This window comes from Oncorhynchus clarkii, chromosome 27 (genome assembly GCF_045791955.1).
Source record: "Oncorhynchus clarkii lewisi isolate Uvic-CL-2024 chromosome 27, UVic_Ocla_1.0, whole genome shotgun sequence".
NCBI classification, from domain to species: domain Eukaryota; kingdom Metazoa; phylum Chordata; class Actinopteri; order Salmoniformes; family Salmonidae; genus Oncorhynchus; species Oncorhynchus clarkii.
Genome location: NC_092173.1, coordinates 18,337,513 through 18,355,615, shown reverse-complemented (window position 1 = coordinate 18,355,615; position 18,103 = coordinate 18,337,513). Strand labels below are relative to the sequence as shown.

Below are 18,103 nucleotides of genomic sequence, written 5' to 3'. Positions count from 1 at the left end.
ACCATGGACAGGGACATTGCTCTGGACATGCGTCACCCTGAGACAATTTGACATAGGCCAGTCATTTCAGACCTGATGGGGGATGGCAATGTCTTGCTAGGCTTGATGGATAGGCCTAGCTCTTATGTCTATATGGAAATGATCTACGTTTCATTTTTTTTCGCAACATTTAGCACAATAATGAGGCTTAATTGGCCAAGAATTAAGACGGTCAATCATTGATATTCAACCTGGTCTCAGAGCATTTAGAATTATTCTTTATGTTAACCCGGGACCCTCCATTTAGTATGATAGGTTTCGTATGGTATGTATTACTTTTTTGGACCCATTTTATATTGTACTTCTGACACCAACGTAATGAAACAGAAGGGACCAGGTCTCGAACCCCCAACCTTCTAGCCCGAGGTCCGGCGCGCTATCGACTGTGCCGCAAAAGCATGCTCCTGCGGCAGAGTCGATTTCCGAGTTTATAAACCCAAGGTCATTACACTATGATATGTTACGAATTTGCTAAATGTACACCATGTTATGAATTTTCTACATTTATGATATCTTATAAAGTCCAGCTAGGTGGCTAAGGTTAGCTAGCTGGCTAACGTTAGCTAAGCTAGGGGTTAGGTTTAAGGTTAGGGTTAAGTTTATAAGTTAGGTTAAAGAATAAAGGTTAGAGGAAGGGTTAGCTAAAAGGGTTACGGTTAGGGTTAGGGAAGAGTTAGCTAACATGTTAAGTAGTTACAAAGTAGCTAAAAAGGAGTAAGTAGTTTAAAAGTTGCTAATTAGATTCAAACTCGCAACCTTTGTTCGCGTTATACGTCCACCTACCCCGACCAACCACCGTACTTTTGTTTTTGCCTTAAATAACCATCTGTCTTATGTAACCATACCAAACGTAACTTATATCATACTAATTTGAGTGTCTCAGATTTACATTTACTGTGTTATGTCCAGTCAATGAGATCAGGCTGTGATATTGAGTCACTGGTGCCTCAAAGATGATGGCAAAACATCTGCACCCACTAATGAAATTAATACACAAAATACTTTCAATGTTATGTTTTTTATTTTCATATTAAAATTCAAAATATATGTTACTGTAAAGAAACATACATTGGAGTCGTATTAATTACAAACCCTCAATTCAACAAAAAAAAGAAGAAAAAATACAATTATCTTCCTGAACACATTTCCATTTGTTGGTCATTCTTGCACATTTCCTCAAGGTATGCTATATGTGGTGGCAGGTATCTTAGGGGTTAGAGTGTTGGACTAGGAACCGAAAGGTTGCTAGATCGAATCCCTGAGCTGACAAGGTAAACATGTATCATTCTGCCCCTGAACAGGACAGTTAACCCACTGTTCCTAGGCTGTCATTGAAAATAAGAGTTTGTTCTTAACTGACTTGCCTAATTAAATAAAATATGCAGCTGTAGTTTTTAAACTTCCATTCTAGCATACATGACACACATCTTTCTCTACATGTTTTTATTTTTATTTTTAAACATTCAACACCATGGGCCAGAAACGTTTGAATACATTGGCCATGCTGTCAATCCAGCATGACTTCTGCCTCGTTCAAAACAATTGGAAAATCGGAACTGAGAGAAATCTCAGAAATCTTCAGTGAGTTCTAGACAACTGGGAACAAGGAAAAAAATTAGCTCCGACTGGGAAAATATGTTTTGAACGGTCATCCAACTCGGAATTCCAAGTTGAGAACTCAGGGCTCTTTCTAGAGCTCTGACCTGAAGATCACTGACTTCATGATTCAACCTGTTTTTTTCAGAGTTCATAGTTGTCTTGAAAGCACCATAAATCCAGAGAATGCCAGATTTGATGACAAAATTTGCCCACAAGAAGGACCGCAGCGCCACCTTCCTGCTCAAGTGAGCATAGCACAACAAGGTGAGTCCAAAAATGTATTTTATGCTTCTGCATAAATTATGTAGAATGCCGGGGAGAACAAGTATTTGATACACTGCCGATTTTGCAGATTTTCCTACTTACAAAGCATGTAGAGGTCTGTAATTTTTTTTATCATAGGTACACTTCAACTGTGAGAGACGGAATCTAAAACAAAAATCCAGAAAATCACATTGTATGATTTTTAAGTAACTAATTTGTATTTTATTGCATGACATAAGTATTTGATCACCTACCAACCAGTAAGAAGTAGGAAAACCTGCAAAATCGGCAGTGTATCAAATACTTGTTCTCCCCACTGTATGTATACTGTTGCTAAGAAAGCAATACTAAGTGTATGGTGGGTGGTAAGCTGTTAGTAGCCCATGTGCCGCACCCTAATAATTTGGTCCCTTTCCCCCTCGTAACTTAGCCTACTGTTCTGACTTGGTGGTGCACATGTAGCCTAAAGCCTGTTTTAGAGAAATGTCATCATCGAATATTGTAAGGGCTTTCATTGTCTGCTTATATGCCCCTTTTATTTATCCTACGGTTCTGACTTCGTGAACAGGGAGAATACTGTAAGAATGACCCATGTTCTGAATTCTGTCGCTGTACATTTCAAAAGTGCTGAACAAATAATATAATGGATAGGTGTCCCGTCCAAGGGACAATTGTAAATCATGCAGCGCCTTGTGTCATGATCGCAGATTTTAGAGAAACAACAAATGTCGGGACATATAAGTGTCTTATATCTTGTTAATATAACTGCATGGTCCAATTTACAGTAGCTATTACTGCCATGCTAGGATTGCTCCTAACAACAAAACACGTTTTTCACTGCGATAGGTTTGATAAATTCACCTCTGAAGGTGAAATGTGTACTTACATTCTGAAATCTTGCTCTGATTTATCATCCCAGAAATAACATGAAGTATCGTTTTGTTAGATAAAATCATTTTTCATACCCTAAAAAGGTCCATATAGCATGCACGATCGATTTTTGTATTTCCACTCTTTCAATTTGCAAAGAAAGGAATCTGTGAAAATCTAACTCTAAACGTTGTTTCAACCAGTCAAATCACGTTCGTATGTATTCCTCAGAGATCCTAGAACGTAACCAGACTTCACTATATCATTAGGGGTGTAGTATATCCTATAGGACACCAAATTTGGTCAGTAAGCAACACCTTCATGGCACGCCGATGACAAGGGCGGTCTTCACTTGATTGACTTTAACTTTGTCAAATAAGCACCAATTGGGGTCAAACAAAGCTAGCTAGATAGCCAATGAGCTGGGCTTTACAGGAGTATCCGTAAACCCTGTATCCGTCTCAAAATGTAGCTGCCAACATTGCGATAGCATGCCTTTTCCTTGTGGACAAAAATTATAAGATTATTCAGAGTTATGAAGTTATGAAAATTGGTTGTTTTGCAAATGTTTAACTTATAATATGGCTACTAATACTGGGAAAGCTAAATCAGAGTCCAAGTATACAGATTTGACGATATTCTTGCAGAAAAATGTCATATGAATGCAAATGTCTCCTTCACAATTTGCCCAAATGTGCCTGGGTGACTTCACACTAAATTACATGTAGTTCGCTCATACTTCAAGTTATCCGTCTGAAACTTTGCACATACACTGCTGCCATTGTGTGGACACCATCGGAATTACAACCAGAGTGATGGCTGGAACTGGGACCTTTCTCTTGCATTTCAAAGATGGTGATAGAAAAAAAACGTTTGTATTTTTTCTTTGTATTTTCTTCTACCAGATCTATTGTTTTATATTCTCCTACATTCAATTCAGATTTCCACAAACTTCCAAGTGTGTCCTTCCAAATGGTACCAATAACATGCATATCCTTGCTTTAGGGCCTGAGCTACAGGCAGTTAGATTTGGGTATGTCATTTAGGCGAAAATTGAAAAAAAGGGGTCTATCCCTAAGAAGATTATGTTGACTATGTCCGTTCTAGCTCTCTCATTGTCTTAATCAAAATTAGGGATGGCCTCTTATCCGCCCGTCGTCCCCTTATGCCATTGTTTGTACATCTCAATTGTCAGTAGAAACCGCATTTGTTTAAACAAGTCAGCAATATCAGCTATGTTTTTTTTAAAGGCGGTAAATGAGGATGAATGAACTGTTTCGCTGCCCGACAAGGCTCCGCTGATACCCAGGTGTAACAGTGGTAAGGATTCACCCCATGTTGCTGAAAAGAAAGCTCTGCTGTTGGGACAGCTTTATGTAGGCCCTAACAGTTTGTGGGCACCGTTTATCACTGTTATCGTACAATTCATGTTTGCCCCATCAAGATTTACATGCAACAAATCACCACTGTAGCCTAATCATGCCAAAATATCAAAACATGAAGAGGTAGTTTCAGTTGTTTTCAGAACATAGGCAGGGACTGCTGTCCTAGCTTTATAGGGAAGCTGTTTCCACCATTGGCGTGCCAGGACAGAGACGAGCATGGATTGGGCTGAGCGGGAGGGCCAAGAGACCAGAGGTGGCAAAACGGAGTGCTCGGGTTGAGGTGTAGGGTTTGAGCATAGCCTGAAGGTAGGGAGGGGCAGTTCCTCTTGCTGCTCTGAAGGCAAGTACCATAGTCTTGTAGGGGAGGGGTATGTATGGGAGTTCTGATTGGTTCCAAGTTTAGCAGTTTGGCAAATTTGCGTGAGCAGAGTGATGAAATATATTTATTTGAAAATGTGCAAGAATTGAAGATGCTAACACATTTTTTGGTCATAAGAAAGTTTTACTGTCATATACACAAAATCAGCGCCTCCCTCGAAGGGGATCGACCAACTTCACGTTTTTCGGCTTCGGCCCACCACTTACGCAACACTGTTAGGATTGTCACAACCTCCATTACCAAAAGTTACACCATGTGGTTACAAAAGACTACAACAATATACAGACACTTACCAACCAACTTGGCCACAATGGTACTTTACATTTATAATGGCAAATAGCAATAACAGTATGTCGTATCATTACAAAACAGGACACATGATCCGCAATATAAAGCTCACAAGTTAATGCAAGTACTTCAGATATCACCACCACAATCTGTTAATCTGCTCGAAAAGAAACAAATATAGTACATACATACATGTTGTAAACTAGTGAAGTTCATTCAGGAGTCTTATCGCAATAAAGGCAACTTCTGAATGGAAATAAATCATGGCTGTTTTTGTAGAATAGTCTTCAGCCGTTCATTGACTGTCTGATGTTTGGGAGGTCTATTCAAGCAGCTGAAACAAGCTTAGCTAATGAGCTTCATATCAAACATCATTAGTGTCTTTTCATTGTTGATAGTGGTACAGTATAGCAGTGTGTTGCCATTGGTAGGGTCATCTAATTTTGCTATTCTCATCATAGTATTCCATGAAGAATTGGTCAAGTAGAATTACTGCTTGGCTGGAACCAGCTCTTGCTGGGTAAGACTGCCCACCCCTGCAATAGTGGATGTGTTTGGTCAGAGAGCATAAGAATCAACATGCAAATAAGAATAAGCTCTCTTTTCAAAAGACCCTCATGGATGTTCTACTCAGGGAAACAGAAAGAACCCCTCACTGGTTATAGAAACACCACAATGCCCAACAGTTTATACACCACATACTGTAGATACCACTATCAATCCATATATCTCCAATATAACCAACAATTATTCTAAAGGGATATACAATATTATTCAAACGGTGTTCATTAACCATATTTATAATTTTATTCATCCTTGATAATAACTTTTTTTTGAATACAAATAAATTACAAATATACAAAAAAAATTAAATAAAATAAAAAGTGGAGCAAAACATAGAAATACATCTTGTTAGAAAAACTTCAGCTCAATATTACCGATGGTCTGTAATGTTATGATGGATACTAGATAGAGGTTGCCCTTTTAGGCACAGATCTAGGATATGGGATAGGTAGCTGATATTGGATCTGTGCCTAAATGGGCAACATCTACCAAGAACAGGGATGGGCAACTCCAGTCTTCGAGGGCCGGAGTGGTGTCACACCTTTTCCCGATCCCTACCAATCACAGCTGATTAAACAAATGGCATTCTGAACTGAAGATCATGATTAGTTGATTACTGCAGTCAGGCATGTTAGCTGGGGGAAAAAGTGTGGCACCGATCAGGCTCCCGAGGACTGGAGTTTCCCATCCCTGCTCTAGGTAGAAGTTGCACTTTTAGGCACAGATCCAGAATCAGTTCACCTATCTCATATCCTTCCTCTAAGGAGTGTTCTACCTCCTTCAGGCCAACTCTGTAATGACACTTCAATGACCACCAACCATGTCAGTCATCAGATACCAGTCTAACGGCCTGTATGTCATTAGTGATGTCATTAGCTGGTGTGTATTGGAAGAGCTGGCTCTCTCGGTTGTCATGGTGACTGTGTGGACCTAGTATTGAGAGGTGCACTCGACTTAATGGGCAAGTTCCAAATGGACTAACATAGCAGCCGTTGCCTGTGTGCCTGTGTGTGTGTGAGGGAGAGAAAGCAAACATAGCTGCTGTTTCTTAGGGAAATGTTGTTTTAGTTTAATTTCCACAAAATTCAACTCGACATCGATCTGAAGTCAACCTTGTTGTTTGGTTAACAACCCGATCAGCGAGTATGTGAAACAGTTTTGAGAAATACCAACACGCCTCTTTTTGTTGGTGTGTCTGTTGGTTTTATTTTTGGTGCTTTTTACTCCTTTTCTCCCCAAATTTGTGATATCCAATTGCTAGTTACAGTCTTCTCCCATCACTGTAACTCCTGTACGGACTCGGCAGAGGCGAAGGTTGAGAGCAATGCATCCTCCGAAACACGAGGATGCACTGCACTGCTTCTTGACACACTGCTCACTTAACCCAGAAGCACCAATGTGTCGGAGGGAACACCGTACAGCTGGCGACCGAAGTCAGCTTGCATGCACCTAGCTGCCACAAGTAGTCACTAGAGCGCGATGGGACAAAGACATACCAGCAGGCCAAACACTCCCCTAACCCAGACGACTCTGGGCCAAAAGTGTGCTGCCTCATGGGAACCCTTACAAAATAGATAGCAAAGATCATGTTAGGAACAGATGCAGTTGCTACAGTCTTCCGAGGTAGCAGGTGTTTAGTTTACATAAGGCTTGGCCAATAAACGTCTTCGACTCTAGTGCTAGTTTTACTCAACATGTTTACAACATGTTCAAGAAGACACAGGTTTTGGATTCAATGATTCCATATAGTATTTATATATTTTTTTCTTTCTCAGTGTTATGAGATTTGCACCTCAACTTGTAAGACATTTCACACACATACACACGCACGCACGCACACGCACACACACACACACACACACACACACACACACACACACACACACACACACACACACACACACACACACACACACACACACACACACACACACACACACACACACACACACACACACACACGTGCATTTTGAAAGTATTCTGACCCCTTGACTTTTTCCACATTTTGTTATGTTAAAGGGTAAGACTTTAAAATTGATTAAATATTTTTTTTCCTCCTCAATTTACACACACACCCCACAAAGACAAAGCAAAAACAGATTTATACATTTTTGCTAATGTATAAAAAATAAATAAATAATGGAAATATCACATTTACATAAGTATTCAGACCAAAGACTCAATACTTTGTTTAAGAAACTTTGTCAGCAATTACAGTCTTGAGTCTTCTTGGGTATGATGCTACAAACTTGGCACACCTGTATTTGGGGAGTTTCTCCCATTCTTCTCTGCAGATCCCATCAAGCTCTGTCAGGTTCGATGCGTCGCTGCACATTTTTTTTCAGGTCTCTCCAGAGATGTTCGATCGGTTTTAAGTCCGGGCTCTGACTGGGCCACTCAAGGACTTTCATTGACTTGTCCCAAAACCACTCCTGCGTTGTCTTAGCTTTGTGCATAGGGTCGTTGTCCTGTTGGAAGGTGAACCTTCGCCCTAGTCTGAGGTCCTGAGCGCTCCGCAGCAGGTTTTCATCAATGATCTCTGTACTTTTCTCCATTCATCTTTCCCTCGATCCCCACAGCATGATGCTGCCATTACCATGTTTCACCGTAGGGATGGTCTCAGGTTTCCTCCAGACGTGACGCTTGGCATTCAGTTCAAAGAGTTCAATCTTGGTTTCATCAGACCAGAGAATCTTGAGAATCAGAATCAGAGTCCTTTAGGGGCCTTTTGGCAAACTCCAAGCGGGCTGTCATGTGCCTTTTTATGAGGAGTGGCGCTGTGTAAAGAAGCAGTGCGACTTGGTTGGGTTGTGTATCGGAGGACACATGACTTTCAACCTTCGTGGCCTCCCGGGTGGCGCAGTGGTTAAGGGCGCTGTACTGCAGCGCCAGCTGTGCCATCAGAGTCCCTGGGTTTGCGCCCAGGCTCTGTCGTAACCGGCCGCGACCGGGAGGTCCGTGGGGCGACGCACAATTGGCCTAGCGTTGTCCGGGTTAGGGAGGGATTGGTCGGTAGGGATCTCCTTGTCTCATTGCGCACCAGCGACTCCTGTGGCGGGCCGGGCGCAGTGCGTGCTAGCCAAGGTTGCCAGGTGCACGGTGTAGCCTCTGACACATTGGTGCGGCTGGCTTCCGGGTTGGATGCGCGCTGCGTTAAGAAGCAGTACGGCTGGTTGGGTTGTGTATCGGAGGACGTCTCTCCCGAGCCCGTACGGGAGTTGTAGCAATGAGACAAGACAGTAGCTACTACAACAATTGGATACCACGAAATTGGGGAGAAAAAGGGGTAAAAAAAATAAGAAAAAAAATAGACTTTCAACCTTCGTCTCTCCCGACCCCGTACGGGAGTTGTAGTGATGAGACAAGATAGTAGCTACTAAAACAATTGGATACCATGAAATTGGGGAGAAAAAGGGGTAAAATTCAACAACAAAAAGATTTTACCACAGGTGGACTCCAATCAAGTTGTAGAAACATTTCAAGGATGATCAATTTCGAGGCTTACATAAAATAAGGTCTTTCATTTTTTTAAATACATTTTCAAAAAAATCTAAAAACCTGTTTTTGCTTTGTCATTAAACGTGTTGATGAGGGATTATTTTGTATTTAAATACATTTAAACAAATCAAATATATATTTTATATTTGAGATTCTTCAAAGTAGCCTTGATGACAGCTTTGCACACTCTTGGCATTTTCTCAACCAGCTTCATGAGGTAGTCACCTGGAATGCATTTCAATTAACAGTTGTGCCTTGTTAAAAAGTTAATTTGTGGAATTTCTTTCCTTCTTAATGCGTTTCAGACAATCAGTTGTGTGGTATACAGAATATAGCCCTATTTGGTAAAATACCAACTCAATATTATGGCAAGAACACCTCAAATAAGCAGAGAGAAATGACAGTCCATTATTACTTTAAGACATGAAGGTCAGTCAATGCAGAACATTTCAAGAACCTTTCAAGTTTCTTCAAGTGCAGTCGCAAAAACAATTAAGTGCTATGATGAAACTGGCTCTCACGAGGACCGCCACAGGAAAGGAAGACCCAGCGTTACCTCTACTGCAGAGAATAAGTTCATTAGAGTTACCAGCCTCAAAAATTGCAGCCCAAATCAATGGGCTGCAAATGCTGGTGACACTGTCATGATTTATTTAGAATTCAAGGCACACTTAACCAGCATGGCTACCACAGCATTCTGCAGCGATACGCCATCTCATCTCGTTTGCACTTAGTGGGACTATCATTTGTTTTTCAACAGGACAGTGACCCAACACACCTCCAGGCTGTGTAAGGGCTATTTGACCAAAAATGAGAGTGATTGAGAGCTGCATCAGATGACCTGGCCTCCACAATCACCCGACCCTCAACCCAATTGAGATGGTTTGGGATGAGTTGGACCGCAGAGTGAAGGAAAAGCAGCCAACAAGTGCTCAGCATGTCAGAACTCCTTCAAGACTGTTGGAAAAGCATTCCTCATGAAGCTGGTTGAGAGAATGCCAAGAGTGTGCAAAGCTGTTATCTAGGCAAAGGGTGGATACTTTAAAGAATCTAAAATCTAAAATATATTTAGATTTGTTAAACTTTTTTTTACTACATGATTCCATATTTGTTATTTCATAGTTTTGATGTCTTCACTATTATTCTACAATGTAGAAAATAGTACAAATTTAAAAAAAAAACTTGAATGAGTAGGTGTGTCCAAACTTTTGACTATATATATACACACACACACGACCGATTGGGTGAGAACCCAAACTTTCTAAGGTACAGTAGAGCACATTATCCTGCACACTCACACAGTACACATATATACACACACATTATTTCATAGGATGTGTCACTTCTTTTAGGCTATCATTCAATGAACCTTGTGTGTGTGAATTGTAAACGCCTGTACCTCAAAACAGAAGAGATGGGGAAGTGTAAGGTACAAGATCTGTTGGCCACAAAGTGTGTATTTATATGTGTGTGTGTTTGTTTGTGACTGACATCCTCGCGCTCCCGGCTTCGCTACAGGATGTCTTATGTATCTCCCTGTGTGTGTACATACGTACGTGTGTTCATACATCCTGCTCACCCTCTCGAATACTCAAGGACATCTTATCCATCTCTGCCATTATACAATCTCTGCCATTATCTCTTCTCCCTCCCTCCCTTCCTTCCTACGTCTCCTTCTTTCCCTCTCCTTGCCCTCTACTCTCTTTACAATCTGTGGGCGTGGGTGTACTACTCTTGAGGAAGTCAGACCTCAGCAGGCGGTAGAAGAGCACTATATTCATGGCGGTCATAATGGCTAGCCCTACACTCCCCGCTGTGTAGCTGAACAGGGGGATGTTGTCCCGGTTCAGGACCAGCCAGCGGGTCATCCAGGCCAGGGTGTTGATCCGGAACACCACATAGGTACCTGGAATAATATGTTGTTCGTTAATATCAGCACTAAGAACAGAGATCCTATTAAATGACACAGAACAGAGATTATATTAAATGACACAGAACAGAGATCCTATTAAATGACACAGAACAGAGATCCTATTAAATGACACAGAACAGAGATCCTATTAAATGACACAGAACAGAGATCCTATTAAATGACACAGAACAGAGATCCTATTAAATGACACAGAACAGAGATCCTATTAAATGACACAGAACAGAGATCCTATTAAATGACACAGAACAGAGATCCTATTAAATGACACAGAACAGAGATCCTATTAAATGACACAGAACAGAGATTATATTAAATGACACAGAACAGAGATCCTATTAAATGACACAGAACAGAGATTATATTAAATGACACAGAACAGAGATCCTATTAAATGACACATGTATTTCTATATGTAATTCTATGGGGCTAACATTTGTATAATCTATTTACTACAGTGCTTTATGACAGTTGAAAGGTAATGTAACCAAACCACTTAATGGCAACACCTCATGATGTGAAGTTATAGATAATAAATGTCTAGCACAAGCTAGCTGTTCATAAAAAATATCCTTTCATCATTGAAACCTTATGAACGTGACAGTACCTAGGTTGACCATGCTGTTGATGCGGTAGAGGTTGCCCTCTGCTAGGTTGGCCATGCGTAAGATCTGCCGCAGGTGGAGGAACACAGAGTTGATCTCAACCAGGAGGGCCACCACAGCAAAGCCCACGTAGCGACCGGTCAGGACGGTGATGCCGAAACAGCTGATCACCTAGGAGGAAGAGAGAGCGAGAGAGAGGGAGAATGAGATAAACTTAGACACCGAGTGGCAGTGATTTAGTCAAATTCCTAAACCTAGAGTTTGACTTAAATCCTAAGTCCCTAGCTTTCGAGTCCAGGTCTGAGTCAACTCACATGTCCTAACATAACAAACAAACAACCTACTCATCTACCCAGAAGTCACATGGTTAACCATCATCTCATGAGGTAGTGGTGGGATGACTGGGATCTCATGACTTAGGTCATGTCCACCATATTAGCCACGGTGCAAAACGCACCACATCCTGTGACCACCTGACTCAAAGCACTACAGACTTTTTTTGTATTTATGATAAACATTGTATTATTTCCAGGAAAATGTCATGCAGTTAGATTATCATAACAAGCCTTTGTTTGTTTTTCCTTTATTTGCTTGTCAGATACATGCCTTTGAAACACTGACTACTCTTTATTTAATTACATTGAGGAAGGTCATCATGCTTATGAAACATCTGCAAGGTCATGGTTATGAAATGAAAGTCTGAGGCTACAGCATATCTGACAGTCTTTGGTAACAGGGTGATGTAGTAGCGTACTAGAACCAATAGGTGGCACCCAATGCCAGTCTACAATAGAGCCACTTTAGAATGTGTACATACTGCTCTGATATACAATAACTTCAGGGAAATCTTTTGAATAATCTTTTATTAGACTGCAGCAGCCTTTACAACGTCTGTATTGTGTTGTGTGTCAGAGTTAGATCAGTAAATCTCACATCTTTGTTACTGTAGCAGACTGGAGAGATTTATGTTTTCCCAAAAATATCCCATTGAGAACAGCAATGCCCGAGTAGTCCAATGACCTGACCCTGTCCACACTGTTACTAACCCGAACCTTTCTCAAAACTCCTGTCTCAATTCAAACCACTGAATTACTCAGTCTGTCTCCCAAATGGCACCCTATTCCCAATATAGTGCACTGTGTGTGTGCACAAAAGTAGCAAACAACATAGGGAATAGGGTGCCATTTGAAACACAGATTTAATTCTGGGAGGCTGTAGACCATGTTACATAGCAGTTACTGGCACACCAATGTAGCGATGTAAAGCACAAAGTATCTTGTTAGGACAATCAAACATCCTCAATGGCTCAGTTGTGTGACTAAGCTTAACAATTAGGCAGGACCCAATGGAAGGGCTTTCAGTGTGTGTATGTGTGTGGTGTGTGTGTGGCCCCAGGGGTGAGGCTGGAGTCAACAGACGAGGTGCCGTCCCTAAACTGAAAAATGGTCATGGGATAAACAGCAGCACACACACTGAGGTCTAGTCTAAAGGTCAGCACACACACTGGCTAGTGGCTACCTCCTAAAGAGGAATAAAAAGACAGAAACAGACGCTTACATGTAGAAACTCAGGTCCAAGCATGTCTGAATAATAACACCTATTTAGCCAGACTACCAGCAGGCCAGCACTGACGTGAGACACAGCATTATGTCCTATCTCCTGCTGCAGGCTGTGTGCATGTGTGTGTATATATAGAGGCCCTAATCCCATGCTGCTCTTAGCCAATAAGGTGTGTGTGACTCTTTCCCCAGGGAGAGAGAAGTCCCAGGTAAACACCCCGGTCTCTCATACATACACACTCACACTAAACTTCAACCTGTCTTATCGTTCTTCCAGGTCCCACATCTCCCCCGGGACACTCAAAACAGGAACTATGGAGATCAAATATAAACGGTATAAAAAGCTCTGATAAGAGACCTCATGGCCAGGATTCTGTTTACATGATTATCTATCACCTTGTAGCTCTCTCTGTGACATCTTGTATGAGTGCTGTATGGTCTCTCAACATTGATCCTTGGCACTCACTGTGTAGGCTGGTTCTCACTTCAGCTGAACATCAAGACAGACACGTACTAACTGTATGTATTAAGAATAACTGCTTGGTCAATTAGAACAAACATTTTTGAATCACCTATTTTAGAAATACTGTTTGATATTCAGACTCCATTTTGGTTACTTATCTGTGATACTTCAAATAGTAGAATTTGACCATGGATTATTGGTTGAAATAAAAAGCCTGCATACATAATGATTCCTGATGACCCTGGGACAATAGACTTAGCAGACTCGTTGGAGATCCTACTATGTGTGTTTATGTCTGCTTGTATGGCCATGGCTTCCTCTATGATGTTTGAGGAGCGTCGTTAGTGAGAGGTATCTTCAGTAGAGACACTGATTGTAGTTTCCTCCCTGTCCTTGTGAAGGGAGGGGGTAATCAGAGCCATGTATATAATGACTGATTGTAATCATTGATAGAAGTGGGTGAGGAGGCACTCACTTAATAACCCCTTACACAAGCTTTACACTACAAAACCTTGATTCCCCACAATGATCCAGCGAAGCAGTCAGGCCATAATTAGGAAATGATAGCCTCAAATCGCCACTGAGAGAGACAGGGGGACATCACTTGGCCAAAGCTCAGGCACGTGGCTCTTTTTGTGGGGTATGATTAGGACCAGACGCCATAGCCTAGGTCCTGGCTGGGTCCTGTCAGTTAAACAAATTAAATCAAACCATGAAAGGGGATGAACCCCAAAACCTTGCCCGACAGTGAGCCCCCCTGGCTGGGGTTGAAGCTACTGTAATCCTCTCTCCTCTGTATCAGACAGACAGATAAGACAGCCCTGGACCATTAGAATGATTCAGCATTAGCAGGCTATCCCCTGCTAAGCCAGGGTTAGGCTTGGCAGCGAGCTGCTGGTAGCCTATTAACAGTGCCACAGACAGGGACACATAGTGGATATACACAGGGCCAAGGGGATGAGACTGCTGGCAGGGGACCCAGTCTGTGACAGCATGGATGGGAAAGTGGGCACGGTGAGGTTAGCCTTGCTCTTACACTATGTGCTGCTGTGTCATGTTCAGTAAGGTACAACGTAGCAAAACGTTTTGAAATGGAAAGCAAAAATCAGCAGTAGAACCCTGGTTTCAAAGCATTTTCTCTCGTTTTGTGTATATTAAACTGGTTGGGGTAAAGGAGAAAGGGTGAAAACAGCTTGTGTTTGCATGTGTTTCCTTAACCACAGTGAAGAATGGCAGGTAAGGGAAAGATAGATCAAAGATGGCCGATAGACCCAAGGTGGCACACAGCACTGGCAGAGCGACAATGGCGGAGGATAAAAACAAAAGTGGCCTAGATACTCAATTTCTAGGAATAACAGATAATTGACTTGGGTGTTGATAAGCATTTAGATGCAACTTCATCCTACTAAGATTTGTAGAGTCATGGCCAAGATGGCAGAAAAAGATAAGGCAGCAGAAAAAACAAAAATGTCAGCCAGGTGGGACTGGAACGGAGTCAGTCCATCTGTAGAGCATTGACCTCTCTCTGAGCCCCGAGAGGTTAACGCACCTCAAACCAAACCTGTTTCAATGGTTACAGATGATGACATGAAAAAGGCCTCCAGAGTGAATCTTGGTAGCCTGAGCAGCCTGTTCTGCAGGTGATGAAATGAAGACAGTACACACACACACCACCTAGAAGGCGGAGACAGAACAGGAATCGTGAGACTGATAAACAGCTTCTATCTCCAAGCCATCAGACTGTTAATCAGTCATCACTAGCCGGCCTCCGCCCAGTAACCTGCCCTGAACTTTAGACACTGTTACTAGCCGGCTATGACCCGGTTACTCAACCCTGCACCTTAGAGACTGCTGGCCTATGTACAGTTGAAGTCGGAAGTTTACATACACTTAGGTTGGAGTCATTAAAACTTATTTTTCAACCACTCCACAAATTTCTTGTTAACAAACTATAGTTTTGGCAAGTCGGTTAGGACATCTACTTTGTGCATGCCACAAGTAATTTTTCCAATAATTGTTTACAGACAGATTATTTCACTTATAATTAACTGTATCACAATTCCAGTGGGTCAGAAGTTTACATACATGAGGTTCCCTGTGCCTTTAAACAGCTTGGAAAATTCCAGAAAATGATGTCATGACTTTAGAAGCTTCTGATAGGCTAATTGACATCATTTGAGTCAATTGGAGGTGTACCCGTGGATGCATTTCAAGGCCTACCTTCAAACTCAGTGCCTATTTGCTTGATATCATGGGAAAATCAAAAGAAATCAGCCTAGACCTCTGAAAAGAATGGTAGACCTCCACAAGTCTGGTTCATCCTTGGGAGCAATTTCCAAATGCCTGAAGGTACGACGTTCATCTGTACAAACAATAGTACGCAAGTATAAACACCATGGGACCACGCAGCAGCCATACCGCTCAGGAAGGAGACGCATTCTGTCTCCTGGAGATGAACGTACTTTGGTGCGAAAAGTGCAAATCAATCCCAGAACAACAGCAAAGGACCTGGTGAAGATGCTGGAGGAAAGAGGTACGAAAGTATCTATATCCACAGTAAAACTAGTCCGATATCGATATAATCTGAAAGGCCGCTCGGCAAGGAAGAAGCTACTGCTCCAAAATCGCCATAAAAAGCCAGACTACGGTTTGCAACTGTAGTCTGGTTTGCAACTACGGTTTGCAACTGTAGTATCCAAAAAAAGTGTTAAATCAAATATATATTTTATATTTGAGATTCTTCAAAGTAGCTGATGACAGCTTTGCACCCTCCTCTTTTTCTATTGTGTTATTGACTGTATGTTTGTTTATTCCATGTGTAACTCTGTGTTGTTGTTTGTGTCGCACTGCTTTGCCTTATCTTAGCCAGGTCGCAGGTGTAATTGAGAACTTGTTCTCAACTGGCCTACCTGGTTAAATAAAGGTGAAATAAATAAAATAAAAAATATATACAGTATGTGCAAACGTCATAAGGAGGTAAGGCAATAAACAGGCTTTAGTAGCAAAATAATTACAATTTAGCAAGTTAACACTGGAGTGATAGATGTGCAGATGATGATGTGCAAGTAGAAATACTGGTGTGCAAAAAAGTAAATAAAAACAATATATGGATGAGGTATGTAGTTGGATGGGCTATTTACAGATGGGCTGTGTACAGCTGCAGCAATCGGTAATCTGCTCAAATACCTTATGTTTAAAGTTAGTGAGGGAGATATGTCTCCAACTTCAGTGATTTTTGCAATTCATTCCAGTCATTGGCAGCAGAGAACTGGAAGGAAAGGCAGCCACAGCAGGTGTTGGCTTTGGGGATGACCAGTGAGATATACCTGCTGGAGCGCGTGCTATGGTGTTGTTATGGTGACCAGTGAGCTGAGATAAGGTGGAGCTTTACCTAGCAAAGACTTATAGATGACCTGGAGCCAGTGGGTCTGGCGACGAATATGTAGCGAGGGCCAGCCAACGAGAGCTTACAGGTCGCAGTGGTGGGTGGTACAGTGGGGCAAAAAAATATTTAGTCAGCCACCAATTGTGCAAGTTCTCCCACTTAAAAAGATGAGAGAGGCCTGTAATTTTCATCATAGGTACACTTCAACTATGACAGACAAAATGAGGAGAAAAAATCCAGAAAATCACATTGTAGGATTTTTTATGAATTTATTTGCAAATTATGGTGGAAAATAAGTATTTGGTCACCTACAAACAAGCAAGATTTCTTGCTCTCACAGACCTGTAACTTCTTCTTTAAGAGGCTCCTCTGTCCTCCACTCGTTACCTGTATTAATGGCACCTGTTTGAAATTGTTATCAGTATAAAAGACACCTGTCCACAACCTCAAACAGTCACACTCCAAACTCCACTATGGCCAAGACCAAAGAGCTGTCAAAGGACACCAGAAACAAAATTGTAGACCTGCACCAGGCTGGGAAGACTGAATCTGCAATAGGTAAGCAGCTTGGTTTGAAGAAATCAACTGTGGGAGCAATTATTAGGAAATGGAAGACATACAAGACCACTGATAATCTCCCTCGATCTGGGGCTCCACGCAAGATCTTACCCCGTGGGGTCAAAATGATCACAAGAACGGTGAGCAAAAATCCCAGAACCACACGAGGGGACCTAGTGAATGACCTGCAGAGAGCTGGGACCAAAGTAACAAAGCATACCATCAGTAACACACTATGCCGCCAGGGACTCAAATCCTGCAGTGCCAGACGTGTCCCCCTGCTTAAACCAGTACATGTCCAGGCCCGTCTGAAGTTTGCTAGAGAGCATTTGGATGATCCAGAAGAAGATTGGGAGAATGTCATATGGTCAGATGAAACCAAAATATAACTTTTTGGTAAAAACTCAACTCGTCGTATTTGGAGGACAAAGAATGCTGAGTTGCATCCAAAGAACACCATACCTACTGTGAAGCATGGGGGTGGAAACATCATACTTTGGGGCTGTTTTTCTGCAAAGGGACCAGGACGACTGATCGGTGTAAAGGAAAGAATGAATGGGGCCATGTATCGTGAGATTTTGAGTGAAAACCTCCTTCCATCAGCAAGGGCATTGAAGATGAAACGTGGCTGGGTCTTTCAGCATGACAATGATCCCAAACACACCGCCCGGGCAACGAAAAAGTGGCTTCGTAAGAAGCATTTCAAGGTCCTGGAGT

General features: G+C 41.9%; 2 protein-coding genes across 3 annotated transcripts in view; one reads left to right on the top strand and one right to left on the bottom strand.

Moving 5' to 3' along the window:
• LOC139385824 (apoptosis inducing factor mitochondria associated 4) overlaps window positions 1-18,103 on the top strand; it is a 70,801-nt gene that overhangs the window by 2,023 nt on the left and 50,675 nt on the right. The window contains exon 2 of one of the 2 annotated variants that reach the window (XM_071131073.1): window positions 1,784-1,902. Coding sequence is in view for 1 of the 2 variants with exons in the window: in XM_071131071.1 (XP_070987172.1) it covers window positions 1,761-1,902 (142 nt within the window). In the remaining variant the exon portion in view is untranslated. Of the gene's footprint in view, window positions 1-1,685; window positions 1,903-18,103 lie in introns of those variants that run through there. The other variant, XM_071131071.1, reaches the window with a different exon arrangement.
• LOC139386158 (TLC domain-containing protein 2-like) overlaps window positions 7,148-18,103 on the bottom strand; it is a 41,302-nt gene continuing 30,346 nt past the window's right edge. Inside the window, exons 4-5 of the mRNA XM_071131616.1 lie at window positions 11,424-11,592; window positions 7,148-10,792 (exon numbers count right to left, since the gene is read on the bottom strand). Of these exons, the coding sequence (XP_070987717.1) occupies window positions 10,551-10,792; window positions 11,424-11,592 (411 nt within the window). The 3' untranslated portion in view covers window positions 7,148-10,550. The remainder of the gene's footprint in view (window positions 10,793-11,423; window positions 11,593-18,103) is intronic.